The 13,913-nt window shown below is 41.5% G+C and overlaps 1 protein-coding gene across 1 annotated transcript in view; it reads right to left on the bottom strand.

Annotated features, from left to right (window-relative positions):
• LOC134529943 (melatonin-related receptor-like) overlaps positions 1-12,783 on the bottom strand; it is a 72,365-nt gene extending 59,582 nt beyond the window's left edge. Inside the window, exon 1 of the mRNA XM_063364489.1 lies at positions 12,659-12,783. Coding sequence (XP_063220559.1) covers positions 12,659-12,783 — 125 coding nt within the window. The remainder of the gene's footprint in view (positions 1-12,658) is intronic.
• Between the last annotated feature and the right edge of the window lie 1,130 nt (positions 12,784-13,913).

Raw genomic sequence — 13,913 nt, 5'->3', positions numbered from 1 at the left:
TTCACTGCGTCTTTTTCTTAAGCAAAGCGTAAGAGCAAAGTCCCCTGGTTTTTTTTTCCCGCTTTCCTCTGATTGCGGTTTCCATCAAAGACCGAAAAATCCAAAAAAGACACGAACTCTTTTAAAAAGTTTCAAAATGTTCAAAGTTCCTCATTGTGGATGCGTCTTCGACAGCTTGGAAGTAGAGTGATTCAAGTTTAAATAATCGCGTGATTTATTTTTCCTCTCTCATGCAACTATTTTTGTATGCTCCCATACTAACGTAATATATGTATGAATATCGGAATAGTGATATGGATGTTTTATGTTCTCATCATTTTTAAATGTATTGATAGAGACCGGAAAAATTCGCGAATTCATTTCGCGATAGGCTAAAATACAAATAGTTATACCTCAGTGCTGCCTCTGCTATTGGCTCACAACTCACCTTTATGACTCTGGGCCAATGAGAAACACCTGACCAAAGCTTTATCGAATCACAGGCTGCTACGATGGGACGCCTCACAAGACAGCAGCCAATGAGTGGGTGACATTTAACCGAGTGTACGTAGAAATATGGAGTTCTTCCTGGAGGTCATTGAACCCGCGAATTTTTCCGGTCCCTATGTATTGATGTACAAGGCTAGCCAGTGTTCAGCCAACAGCTTACTTCGTGATTCAGGGAACGAGGTGCTCGCTTCAACGAGGTCACGTTGAAAGCTTTGCAATGTCGCCCGCTCAGACTACACTGATTGAAACCACCCGCAGTGTAGAGCCTTCACGACTTCACGACTTCGCGAGGAAAAGAGGACTAGACCAACTACCCCCTGGTGGTTGGTGCGGGTAGCCTGACAAGCACTCTGAACAGACCGAGTCTAGTTTCAGACCTGCGCCCCAGAGCAATTGCAGTAGCTTGTGAGCCCGTTTAAATCGACGCCAAAACAAGTTCTTTATAAATTTCTAGGTGTGTTAGGAAAAAAAATATTTTCATGGTTGTGGCTACGAAGACCTTGCATCTAAACCCAAAAGTATTTTTATTTATAGAGGAAAAAAAATTAGAACATAAAATATCGTTTCATAAATAATTGATTGGTAAATTTAAACACATTATATATGATTATTATAAAATTATTCATGCTTTTCATTAGAAAAAATATGAATGTTTTTTTTTTTAAGTCTCAATAAACTTATATTCGGTTGGTTTTCCGGGGACTGGAGGAGTGTGTTGGTGGATCTCCGCTGCTAATGCTTGTTCACAGCTGACGGACTCTCGGACAACTCGCTGGCCGAGTTCGGCGACTGTTCTCTCGATGCAGTCACTCAGGCTCTGCGCTACCCTTCAGTACCACGGTCACTCACCTCTCTCGACTGACGGGAAGCGTGGCGGACGTGGCCGTAAGCGGCGGTGTTCTGCCGTTTTCCCGGCCGTAAGCGGCGGTGTTCTCCCGTTTTCCCTGCCGTAAGCGGCGGTGTTCTCCCGTTTTCCCGGCCGTAAGCGGCGGTGTTCTCCCGTTTTCCCGGCCGTAAGCGGCGGTGTTCTCCCGTTTTCCCGGCCGTAAGCGGCGGTGTTCTCCCGTTTTCCCGGCCGTAAGCGGCGGTGTTCTGCCGTTTTCCCTGCCGTAAGCGGCGGTGTTCTCCCGTTTTCCCTGCCGTAAGCGGCGGTGTTCTCCCGTTTTCCCGGCCGTAAGCGGCGGTGTTCTCCCGTTTTCCCGGCCGTAAGCGGCGGTGTTCTCCCGTTTTCCCGGCCGTAAGCGGCGGTGTTCTCCCGTTTTCCCGGCCGTAAGCGGCGGTGTTCTGCCGTTTTCCCGGCCGTAAGCGGCGGTGTTCTGCCGTTTTCCCGGCCGTAAGCGGCGGTGTTCTCCCGTTTTCCCTGCCGCCGCTTTCCGTTGCCTCTCCGTCTCGCCGCTTCACCCCAATTTAGTTTCTAACGACCTCAGTGCCAACCCCAATTCGTTAGTTATCTCCGATACCTTAGAAATGCAGTCCCCTAATACGCCCATCAACTCCAACAACTCAGTATGCAGCCCTTATCGCTTATTAACTCCAGTATATTAGTATGCAGTCCCCTAATTCGTTAATTACTTCAATAACTCAGTATACAGTCCCCTAACTCGTTCATTTACTTCAATGCCTCGGCAGCAGTCTTCTTATTCGTTTATAATTTCCAATACTTGGGTAAGCAGTCCCTTAATATTACTCTTGGTTGCAGTCTAAATCGAAATTTTTAGTAAACAGTGTTTCATGAAATGAAAAAAACTGTTACGCTTTAAAATTATTTGCATTTTTAATTTACTAAAAAATAAGTGGTTACATGTGGTCTATATTTTGCGATATAGGCCTCGCCACAGGCACATGTTGTGAAGTAACTAAAAGCCAAGCTTTTCCACAAAATTCCTGCAAGTCCGTTGTTAGTAGTACACTTTAATATTGCATGCCTCATTGTCTAATAAATTAATTCGCATATTCGTTTGACGCAAAACTATATACATATAACACCGAAAAATTTGTTTTAAAAGCTTTGAAGTTACATGTGACATTTTTCCGCTGTCACAGGAGATCGAGTCGTCTCCGGAAAACCCCTTTTTAATTTTTTTTTGCAAACCTTTTCGTGACTTGCATAAACGAACGCAAGAGAATCAATTAATTCGAAACGCTGAAGGACATCCGTCCTGATTGGTCGTTTCGTGTTCCTCTGCAAACACGCCGCCCGTCTCTCGGAAGCTGCGTCGCGAGTTCTCAGTCTACAGATTAACGAGCCTCCGCCGAGCAACGAGTACGAATGTCTCCCAAACAAACAAGTAAATAAAGTATCGCGCGGTTATTTTCCAGAATACGTTATTCGGTGCCGACATGGTCACTGAACGTAACTTTCCCGGGGGGACTGACATTTCTACAGGCGCATGCGAGCGGTAATAAAAATAAATGAATTATTAGTAGAGACGTGCAAAATTCGCTGATATTTCGCGATAGGCTAGCATCAAAACAACTATACCTTCGTACCACTTCTGCGATTGGCCCACATTTTATCTGGGGAACTGTGAGCCAATTGGAAACACGAAACCAAGAAAGTGCCGAATTACGAACAGCCTAGTTGAGACGTCTCACGCGTCAGTAGCCAATGAACAGGTGTCATTTCCGCGAGTATTTAAAGGACTTTGGAGTCTATCCTAGAGGTCAATGAATCCGCGAATTTTGTAGGTCTCTAATTATTAGGGACAGGAAAAATTCGCGGATTCATTTCGCGATAGGCTGAAATTCAAACATGTGAACAATTTTGCTGGTTCTGCTATTGGCTCGCAGTTTAACTGGAGCTTTCTGGGCCAATGACAGACTATTGACCAAAGAAGTGTCGAATCACAAGCTACCCAGTCGAGCTGCCTCACAAGTTAGCACCCAATTTAACACGCGTGTTTGCTTGAGAAATGCAGAGGATAATGGAGGCTATACTAGAGGTCATTGAATCCGCGAATTTCTCAGGTCTCTATGAATTATGCATTAACGTCTCGCTGATGAGATATAGCAGAACGGAATGCATTAGTGGGGGAAACGAGAGTACCACGAGAAAAACCACGGGCCTGTGGCCACGTATTTCCTACACGCAACAATCCCGGGTCTGCCCTGGCCAGGGTTTGAACGGGAATCTTTTTGGTGCGATGCGAACCCCTTGCACGCTCGAGCTTACAGAGAAGTGTGTATAGTGTAGCAACACGTGTCTCAGGGAAATACAAAACAAAGATGAGACTGGTCCTAAATCCATACCTCATTTGCACAAATCTTCGATTTTTGACGTGACAACGTACATTTACTTTTATTTGCACTAATTCAAATATATTTATTACTTTAACGAAGAGATTATTTTCACTATAACTTTTATACATGTTTGCTATTTAACTTCTTCCAATCTGTGTTATTCTGTTAAGGATAGGATGATAGGAAAAGTAGGAAACGAATGGGAGTGTTTCAACATTTATGTGCCTCGAAAAAGTCAAATCGATGGTTGTTCCAATCGAGTGGAAGAGAGATAGATGGGGCGCAAGCGTGCAATAAGCGTAACGGGACACAGCGTAATGGGACAATATGCGTAACGGGACAATGAGTCATCCTTTTTCGTGCGTGCGGCCGGCGTTCATCGATTTATTAGACGTTGTCACGTCAAAAATATTTTCATTCATTTCATTTATTACCTTATTTTAAGTGGCGAAGTTAAGGCGTACTGCCTTATGTTACACTTAACCACATGCATATTTACTAACTAGGTACATACAAAGTATACTATTTTTCTATTATTGACGCTAAAATTATTATAAACAAGCGCAAAATGTAAACCTTTTCGAGAGACGTCCATATTTGCCGTGTTCTTAAAGACAGCCAGCTCAATTGACATACCAAATGCAAGAAATTTTAGCGCAATTTTAAGCATGACGAAAGTAATAACTCAGCACCCAGTGGGTCTTGTGGTCTGTGGCAAACAAATCTTCTACACAGATAATTTCTCACAAATTGATTTTCCCCCGGCACCAAAACGTTCAGAGACCACAAGCCCACTATCATCTCATTTTAACCGTTCTCATAAACATTCATGTGCGCAACATTAGGGTGAAAAATCTCAACCTTGCCTTCTTGAGAAATACTGTTGTTTAGACGTGACGTCTAATAAATCCATGAAAGCCGGCTGCACGCACGAAAAAGTGTCCCGTAACGCACATGGTCCCGTTACGCTGTGTCCTGTAACGCACATTGTCCCGTTACGCTGTGTCCCGTTAAGCTCATTGTACGCTTGCGCCGCATTTATCTCTCTTCCACTCGATTGGAACAACCATCGATTCGAGGCACATTAAACTTGAAACACTCCCATTCGTTTCCTACTTTTCCTATCATCGTCCTATCCTTAACAGAATAACACAGATTGAAAGAAGTTAAATAGCAAACATGTATAAAAGTTATAGTTAAAATAATCTCTTCGTTAAAGTAATAAACATATTTGAATTAATGAGTGCAAATAAAAGTAAATTTATAAATTAAATTGTAGATTTCATTTCACTCCTTCTTTGTATCCATACAAAATAGTGATAGTTCATTAAAAATTATTCAATTTTATTCATAAAAGTATACAATCATTTCATCAATGTTTTTTACGACGTTGTCACGTTAAACTATCGTCCGTAAACCGACTTTACAGACAACCAATTTTTTTTTAAATCCTAGATGACCAAAAAGCCGGGGCAATGGTGAGACATTAGACTTCCAGCCAACAATTCTGATTTTCATCCTCCAATACTTTCCTCATTCACTCCGAGATAAGTCCTGTGGTCGTTTCTTAACCGCAGGCCCTGGGAGAATCTCATTGCAGTTCTCGGCGCACGGCAAACTTTTCTTCTTGGCCTTGTCGCAGCTAGCGGCTAAGAGCCAGCGGTCTGTCAGCTCTGGCAGGCAACTCGAGGACATGGTTGGGAGGGGCAGGAGGCTTGTGTTGCTGCTGGCAGAGGTATTTACAAGAGCTGCGGTAGCGAGTTCCCAGGGATAAGAAACGGCGGTCAAAGTTGGGTCGACTCCGCCGACTATACCCAATTCAACTAACCCCCTCCCCTTCCGCCCTCACGAGATACCAACCTTCCGCCTCCCCCCTTTCCCACTGAGGGCCGGGCCACCCTCATCAAACGAAAGGGACTATATTCCCACAGGTATTCATCCGCGCCGCTTTGAGAGGATTATTTTGCCAACAGCCATTGGGAGCCTTAAAGCCGTGCAGCGCGGCTAGATATGATCGTTAAGTTAACATCATCTGCGGGAGGAGACGTCTCCTGTGACGTAGAGACACATCCCGGCCAGCTGCCGGCGCCGGTGCTTCACAGAGATTGTCTGTGTGCGGCGCTGCTCTCGTGAGCGAGTCCTGAATGGCACAGACAGCCGGCGGACCATCGAGTACCACACACTGGACACCAATCTACTTAGATGTATACCTGTGTGCGAGGAGTCTCAATCAGACAAACTTCTGCAGGCTCATCGCGCGTGTGTGCACGTATATATGTCTATACTTATGCATACGTTTATGTATGTGTCTATGCATATTAGTTAGAGACCGGAAAAATTCGCGGATTCATTTCGTGATAGGCAGAAATTCAAACGTGTATAATTCTGCTGGTTCTGCTATTGTCTCGCGGTTTAACCGGAGCGCTCTGGGCCAATGAGAGACTATCGACCAAAGAAGCGTCGAATCACAAGCTACTCAGTGGAGACGACTCACAATTTAGTAACCAATGAACACGGGTGTTTATTTGAGAAGTGCAGAGGATAATGGAGGCTATCCTAGAGGTCATTGAATCCGCGAATTTTTCCGGTCCCTAATATTAGGGTATCCCTTGAATTTTGAATTTCAAATTTTTTTGACACGTACCCCCTTAAAACTTTCATAATCACCCAATATATTATAGAAAAAAATATAAGCCCTTGAAAATATCATTAACCCGTGCCGACTTGCAATATAAACTTGTTCGTACAAGTCACGCGAATACTTCGCTGTGACCTGTAACGAAATATCGTAATACCAATACGACAATATGGGAAACTTGGGCCAATTATCGTTGGCGAAGCGCGAGACAATTTACTGCATTGCTTTCAAGCTGTTTTCACTCCACGTCGCTAGATGCCACTAATCTCAAGCACTTAAAACACGTTGTGAAAAGAAATGCAGTTACACTCCACGCCGTCAGGTTCGTTTACATAACTTGTCTCACGTATTTCTTACAAGTTTCCTATATTGTTCCTATTACAATATTTGCTGTAACTACGTGTTTAATTTGTCACTCCATGCGTGATTTTTGAATTATAATTACTCTGTTGTTCTTTGCATAAAGATGTCGGTTGAATTACGCAGTGATAAACGTGGTGTTTTTCTTATCGGACTGCTTAGCTATCAAATTTAAATAATGCATAATAACTGTCTAATTTTACAAGTACTCGCTGCCTTGTTTTATAATTTTCGCGAAGTCAAACTGACTGTCAATGAAAATGCTAATCTTGTGATTAGGGAGTGGGTTATATTTTGGGAAAAAGCAAGAATTCCCACAAAGTCATTTTCTAACTGCGTGAAGGAACTCGTTGAGTTATATCATGTTTGGAGAGACCTGCAAAAAAAATTGTAAGTAAACTCAGGAGACTTTTAAGAAACGTGAAAATAATTTTAAAAAATTCTGGTTAACTTATTTGATATTGCACATGCTGATGTTTTTGAAGGAAAGAGAATAGAAGAAGACAAAGCATTTTTGAAGAAACTGAGAGAACTGCATGACCGGGTAGCTTGGCAGGTGTAGACAAAAGGTTGGCGGACAAGGAAGAGAGTGATAGGCAAAGACGATTACACAAAGAAGAAAGAAATATAAGACAAAGAGAGTTTTTGGCTGTTGCATCTACTTCTACTGTACATAACTTGGAACATCAGCAAAATTCAGATGAAGAAGAGATTCTAAGCTCTGAAGTCAGCTTGCCGGGAGATCTCTGGCCTGAAACAAGTTGAAAGGAGTTGGAAAGAATATGGTATCACCTAAGCTTGTCGCAGCTTTATATCGATGCTAACTAAGCATAAGTGACTCCGTTCACATTCTTCGTGCGTTAGTTAGTAGAAGCGCTCGGTCTAAGCAGCGATGTTTCCCCCATTAACAAATACTCGATCCAGCGAATTCGTATTCGGACGATAAAATCCAGGGCTGAAACTATAAAAACTGACGTGCCTGATGCAGTTACCGTTCATTGGAATGGAAAACTACCACCAGGCTTGGATGTGCGAAGTTCAAAAGAAGAACGTTTCCAAATTATCGCTTCGTTCGACGACAGGGAACAGTTTCTTGCAGTACCAAAACTCTAGAGTTCTTCTGGAAACATCAAGCCAAAGCTGTCTCAGCTGCCCTCTATGACTGGAAGCTTAATGAAAAGGTACAAATAATGTGCTGCGACACAACATCATCGAATACTGGCCACTTCAATGGGGCCCGTGCTCTTTTGGAACAGACTTGTTACTTTTCGCTTGTCGCCATCACGTTTATGAGTTGGTAACGAAAATTGTATTCGAAACCAATATAAAGCAAGTCACTAACAGCCCAGACATTCCGCTCTTCAAAAACATAAGAGTTAATCGGAAAAAAATGTCGATTCAAATGACGCTGAGCTGTGTCTTGATTTCGTAAAAGAACATGTTGCTGAGACAAAAATTACATCTTTGTTAATGTTTAATAAGGCAGAACTGGACAAAAAATTTGTAAGAGACGATTTCTACTAATTGGTGGAACTATGTGTGGTGTTTTTAGGAGGATGTTCAGAGAATAATATAAAATTCAAGCCCCCCTGGAGCTATGCATTAGGCACGATGGATGGCGAGAGAGATTTACTAGTTAAAAATATGTTTGCTTTAGTCTCAACTCAGAATGTCTGTGAAGGATAGAAAGGCCCTACAAGATGTTTGCTTGGTTATCGTCAGACTTTATGTAAAACCTTGGCTCGAATGCACAGTGGTGATTAAAGCACCTAACCAAGATTTGTGCTTCTTTAAGGCGGTAAAAGACTACGAAATATTTGACACAACGATTTATATAGCTGCTATAAGCAAGTTTAGCCACCACCTGTAGTATTCATGTGAAAAGAGAGTCTTTATCACTCTGACAATGAAGTTGTTAACCAAACTAAATTGAAAATATTTGCCAACTAAACGAGAGAAAAAAATCTCAGATTTTGACAAAAGCTATATCCCATCGAAGAAAGAAATGTCCCAAACGTTGTACGGTTTGCTGAACTTTTTTGTGCTCTTGTTTTTTATTATCTTTTTTAAAACTAACCCGGTTTTGTTTCAGGTAAAACGCTGGATGATTTTGTATCGGAAAAGAGCAAACAATTTCTTTCTCGACTTAAAATCGACGACAGTTTTCTTCATGAAGATGTATCTTCTTGGGATTATAATGCCGCTTTTATGGACTAAAAGAACTGTAAGTCTTTTGAAGGTTATAAATGACACTGCTGAAAGGGCTGTCAAATTAATGCAAAATTTTTACGGACTTACCACAGCTGACGAAGAACAGAAGCAGTTCCTTATGTGGTGTGTCCAGAAACATAAAAATTTATATCCGGAAAGTAAAAAACGCAACCTTAAGAAAAGTTACCCTGCCTGATTGATGTTATTTAATGGTTTTATTAGTAAAAAAATATTTTTATTAATTTTTAATTAGGTATTTTGTTTAATCTATAAAATACATTTTTAATAATTTTATAGGAGAACGTACCACGATATCTGCACATTTTTGGGGCTTAGTCGGTACGATTGAAATCTAAGTATGGTTTAAAATTTACAAAAGAAATAGAGGGTATGCATTTTTAATTTTAAAAATTCCTTATATAAGGGACACACGAATGTATATAGATAATTGGAATTCGTACCATTTTACTCATCATTTATCTTAATATATAAAATTGTTCGATTTCAAAAAGATAATAAATATTTTTTAAGATATGAATATGTAAATAATATTGTATACATTTCCCATCCGTTACACAAAACAATAAGTTCCGTTGCTGTTCCATCTGATGTATTCACCTTGAAACTTCTGTAGCGACATCAGCATGAAACAGTCGTTGACCCTGGAGCTGGAACGATTAACCCCTGAAAGACAGGCAGCCAGCTATAAGTGAGCGCACAGCCCTACGTGCTGCATACCTGCCAGGCGTGTGCGTACAGCGCTGCCAAACTTCCACTTCCGTCACCTTCCAGTAAAGTTGGTCGAATAATGCCGGAGGGCTCTGTCGACGCCTAAAGTATCACTAGCACAGCCTTTTTTTTTCCAAATTGGATGACTTAAGTTGATCAGAATTTTGAAGTAAAACGTTTTTGTTGAGGAAGGTATAATTTTCGAGCGTTACGAAAATTTCGATCGCATGAGGGCAATAGTAAGGTACGTGGTGGGGGAAATGGTAGAGGACCCGGTATGGGGTGGTAGAAATAACGCAATATACTTGCACACTTGTGTGCTTGCTCATTTGCACACTTGCACAATTTCATACTAGCACACTTTCATAATTGCACACTCGCATAATTCTAAACTTGAATACCTGCACACTTGCATACATTCACACTTGCGTACTTGCAAACTAGCAAACATGCATACAACTGCATACTTGCATATATGCACTTTCGCATATTTGCACACTTGCATAACTATCATACTGGCACACTTGTACACGTGCACACTTTCTTGCACACTTGCATACTTGTAAACTTGCACACTTGGATACTTGCATATATGCATGTTTTCCAACTTGTGTACTTTCATACTCGCATATATATATATATATATATATATACGACCTCTGACAAAGAGAATTAGTTTTCCTGTACATAATAATATATGATACACAATGAGTTTCACTTGTGTCGCGCGTGAAATCCACGCATACACTTTTTTGTATATAAATGTAATACTAAACTATCTTGGATATTTGACGGAATCAACCAGAATCTTTCCCAACAAAAATAGAATGACTTAAATTTCCATCTTAACGATTTTTCAAATTTTGTAAATAATATGGGCGATTACAAGTGTCATGAAGGTAAAATATTGAAATAATTACGTTATAAGGGGTGTCGCAATTTGAAGAAACTGTCTGTAAAAAATAAAAGACGTGTCTCTAAACTCTAAATATCGTAAAAATGTCATATTATTATTCAAAGAGTGTAAATGTGATTTAAATTTACAAATCTTTTGAAAGTAACGTAAACCACAATAAATAACAATTTAAATATTTATTCCAGCACTGTGACATTATTTAATTTTAATTATGATTAATTATGATTCCTTCATGTTGAAATAATGTCGAGGGGCCTTGACCTAGACCTTTGACCTTGAACTTGAAAAATTGCCAAAAATGACCCAAAATTGGCTCAAAAGTCGCCAAACAATCGCAAAAATCCGCCAAAATTTATATTTGTTAGGGAAAAAAATCTGCCAAAAAATTTGGAAAATGAAAAAATTTCTTTACTTCGAGGGATGCCATGGCAGCCATATTAAATTTTGACGTAACCGCTGCAATTATCGTTACTGTCACCATTTTGAAAATCCGCAAATATTAAGCTATAAAATCGAGAAAACTTTAAAATAAAATAAAAAATTTAATAAAAAATTAGTTTATCTTGAATGAAGAAATCACCTTTGCATATTTTGCTACGGTCACCATATGGGATTCTAGAAACGTTGCACAATTCGTTACGCCCGCCATATTAGATGTGTATGATGTCATCGTTGCATTATTAGTTACTGCCGCCATCTTGGATTCTATATCGTTGCCTTTATCGTTACGGCCAGCCATCTTGGATATCTGTATTTTTATGCTAGAAAATCAGGAAAATTTTTAAAGTTTAAAAAAATTAATTACTTAAATTATAATAATAACACTACGCCATCTTGGATTATGTCACGAAAACCATAAACATATTCTACCAGATTTTGATCTACTCCTTTGTTGAACAAGAACAGAGTATAGTACAAGCCAGAATTTTTTGAAGTCTTTTATTTATTTTTTATATTGTTTATTATTTTTATTATTTTTTAATTAATTTGTATTTTCTAGTTTTTTCTGTGATTTTCTGGTATTAAGAAAAACGTGCATTAGTTTACTCCATGCGCTCCTGATTATTCCTGTCAATATTCTGATGGTATTCTTCGTGTGCCAATTATTTTCACTGTTGAGACTTCTGCTGATATTCTGCGAGTGCTTTTGGTTGTTTCTGAGAAATCAATCTCTGCACGAAAAACCTTTTTACTTAATGAGTCACGCAATTTTATTTAGAGTTAATTTTCATTTGTGAAATTTTGCTACCAAAGTATAACTAAAACATTTTTTTTCAGGTGGAGGAATGATATCCTATCGTAAAATTGGCGATCACATCCTACTGAGTTGAATGTTCGTGAAAATGTACGCCCTTTTTTTAAATGTGTGAAGTGAAGCCTGTATTATAGTAACTTACTGATGAGGACGTATCTTTTTTTGATTTTGTTTCCTGCTCGTTGATTGTGCTTCCTTATTTCAATGATTGAGGTTCCAATTGTGCTTTCTTTTTGTTGATTGTGCTTTCTCTTTGTCGAATGTGCTTCCTTATCTTTGATTGAGCTTCCTCTTTGTCCAATGTGCTTACAATTGTGCTTCCTTTTCGATGATTGTGCATCCACTTGAATTTTGTTAATTGTGCTTCCTTTTAGTTTATTGTTTTGCCTTTTCGTTTACTGTGCTTCCTTTTAGTCAAATGCGTGTTTGTGTCTGTTTTCAGTGTGTTAATTTCAGAAAATGTAATTTAAATTAACCTCTCCTTTTAAAGTTCTAAAATTTGTGAGGAATTTGATAGACAAGTAAAATAATATATTTTTTTTCATAGAAATGCAAACCACATCATAAAGTATCAAGTAACATTGCCTTTAAATGGAAAAATGTCAGTTTTGTAATCTATTTAAGTCTTTTTAATTGAACTCACCAAAAAATATGAAAATGTAACTGAACTGCTAATTTCCTAAGCAATAAGTATGTGATGTTTATATTTTTTATTTTGTGCAAATAAGCTACTAGAAAAATTATATAATTTAAACTGAGATTAACGTAGATACAAAATTAATAGTACCCGAAAAGGGCCGCATCGTCTTAAGGAACGCACCTAGCCAGTGGTGCACCTGTGTTGTTGATGCGGGCTGATAAGTGCGATGCTAGCTGGTGCTTGTAGCGCGCTATCACCTCTAAGAGCAAAGCCGTGTACTGGCGCGCTGTCTTCTTGTCGTGCATGAGGCAACTATGAGAATTGAGTGGCGACGATAACATTGTATGCCGTCGCGTGAGTACTTTCAAGAATCTGTAATCGCGTTTAAGACATTTCAGTCTTCTGACGCTCTGCACCCCGGCGCGCGGGTTCGAGTCCCGACTTCAGGGCGCTCGTCTCGAAAGAAGACGGCGGGATTCGCCGGGCCGTGATGCGAGAAGGCGGCGTTATTAGATTGTTCTCCCTTCCTCCGGAGCCGCGGGCTCGTAAAACTGCCTAGCGCACCTGTAACCCTTCCTGTAATCTCGTTACCGGCTCCCCTTAATGGCGACTCCGTCAAAGACTAACTTATTCTGCGCGCCACTGTTGCACGTGCGTGCCACAACCCCTCAAGTCCGTCGCCGGCGTCTGCTGCCGTGTCGGCCGTGCGTGCCTCAAGCCTTCAAGTCCGCCGCTAGAGTCCTCTGCCGTGTCGGCCGTGCGTGCCTCAAGCCTTCAAGTCCGCCGCTAGAGTCCTCTGCCGTGTCGGCCGTGCGTGCCTCAAGCCTTCAAGTCCGCCGCTAGAGTCCTCTGCCGTGTCGGCCGTGCGTGCCTCAAGCCTTCAAGTCCGCCGCTAGAGTCCTCGGCCGTGTCGGCCGTGCGTGCCACAAGCCTTCAAGTCCGCCGCTAGAGTCCTCGGCCGTGTCGGCCGTGCGTGCCACAAGCCTTCAAGTCCGCCGCTAGAGTCCTCTGCCGTGTCGGCCGTGCGTGCCTCAAGCCTTCAAGTCCGCCGCTAGAGTCCTCTGCCGTGTCGGCCGTGCGTGCCTCAAGCCTTCAAGTCCGCCGCTAGAGTCCTCTGCCGTGTCGGCCGTGCGTGCCTCAAGCCTTCAAGTCCGCCGCTAGAGTCCTCTGCCGTGTCGGCCGTGCGTGCCTCAAGCCTTCAAGTCCGCCGCTAGAGTCCTCTGCCGTGTCGGCCGTGCGTGCCACAAGCCTTCAAGTCCGCCGCTAGAGTCCTCTGCCGTGTCGGCCGTGCGTGCCTCAAGCCTTCAAGTCCGCCGCTAGAGTCCTCTGCCGTGTCGGCCGTGCGTGCCTCAAGCCTTCAAGTCCGCCGCTAGAGTCCTCTGCCGTGTCGGCCGTGCGTGCCTCAAGCCTTCAAGTCCGCCGCTAGAGTCCTCTG

Source organism: Bacillus rossius, chromosome 2 (genome assembly GCF_032445375.1).
Source record: "Bacillus rossius redtenbacheri isolate Brsri chromosome 2, Brsri_v3, whole genome shotgun sequence".
In the NCBI taxonomy this organism is placed as follows: Eukaryota; Metazoa; Arthropoda; class Insecta; order Phasmatodea; family Bacillidae; genus Bacillus; species Bacillus rossius.
This window is presented reverse-complemented; position numbering and strand designations above follow the sequence as displayed.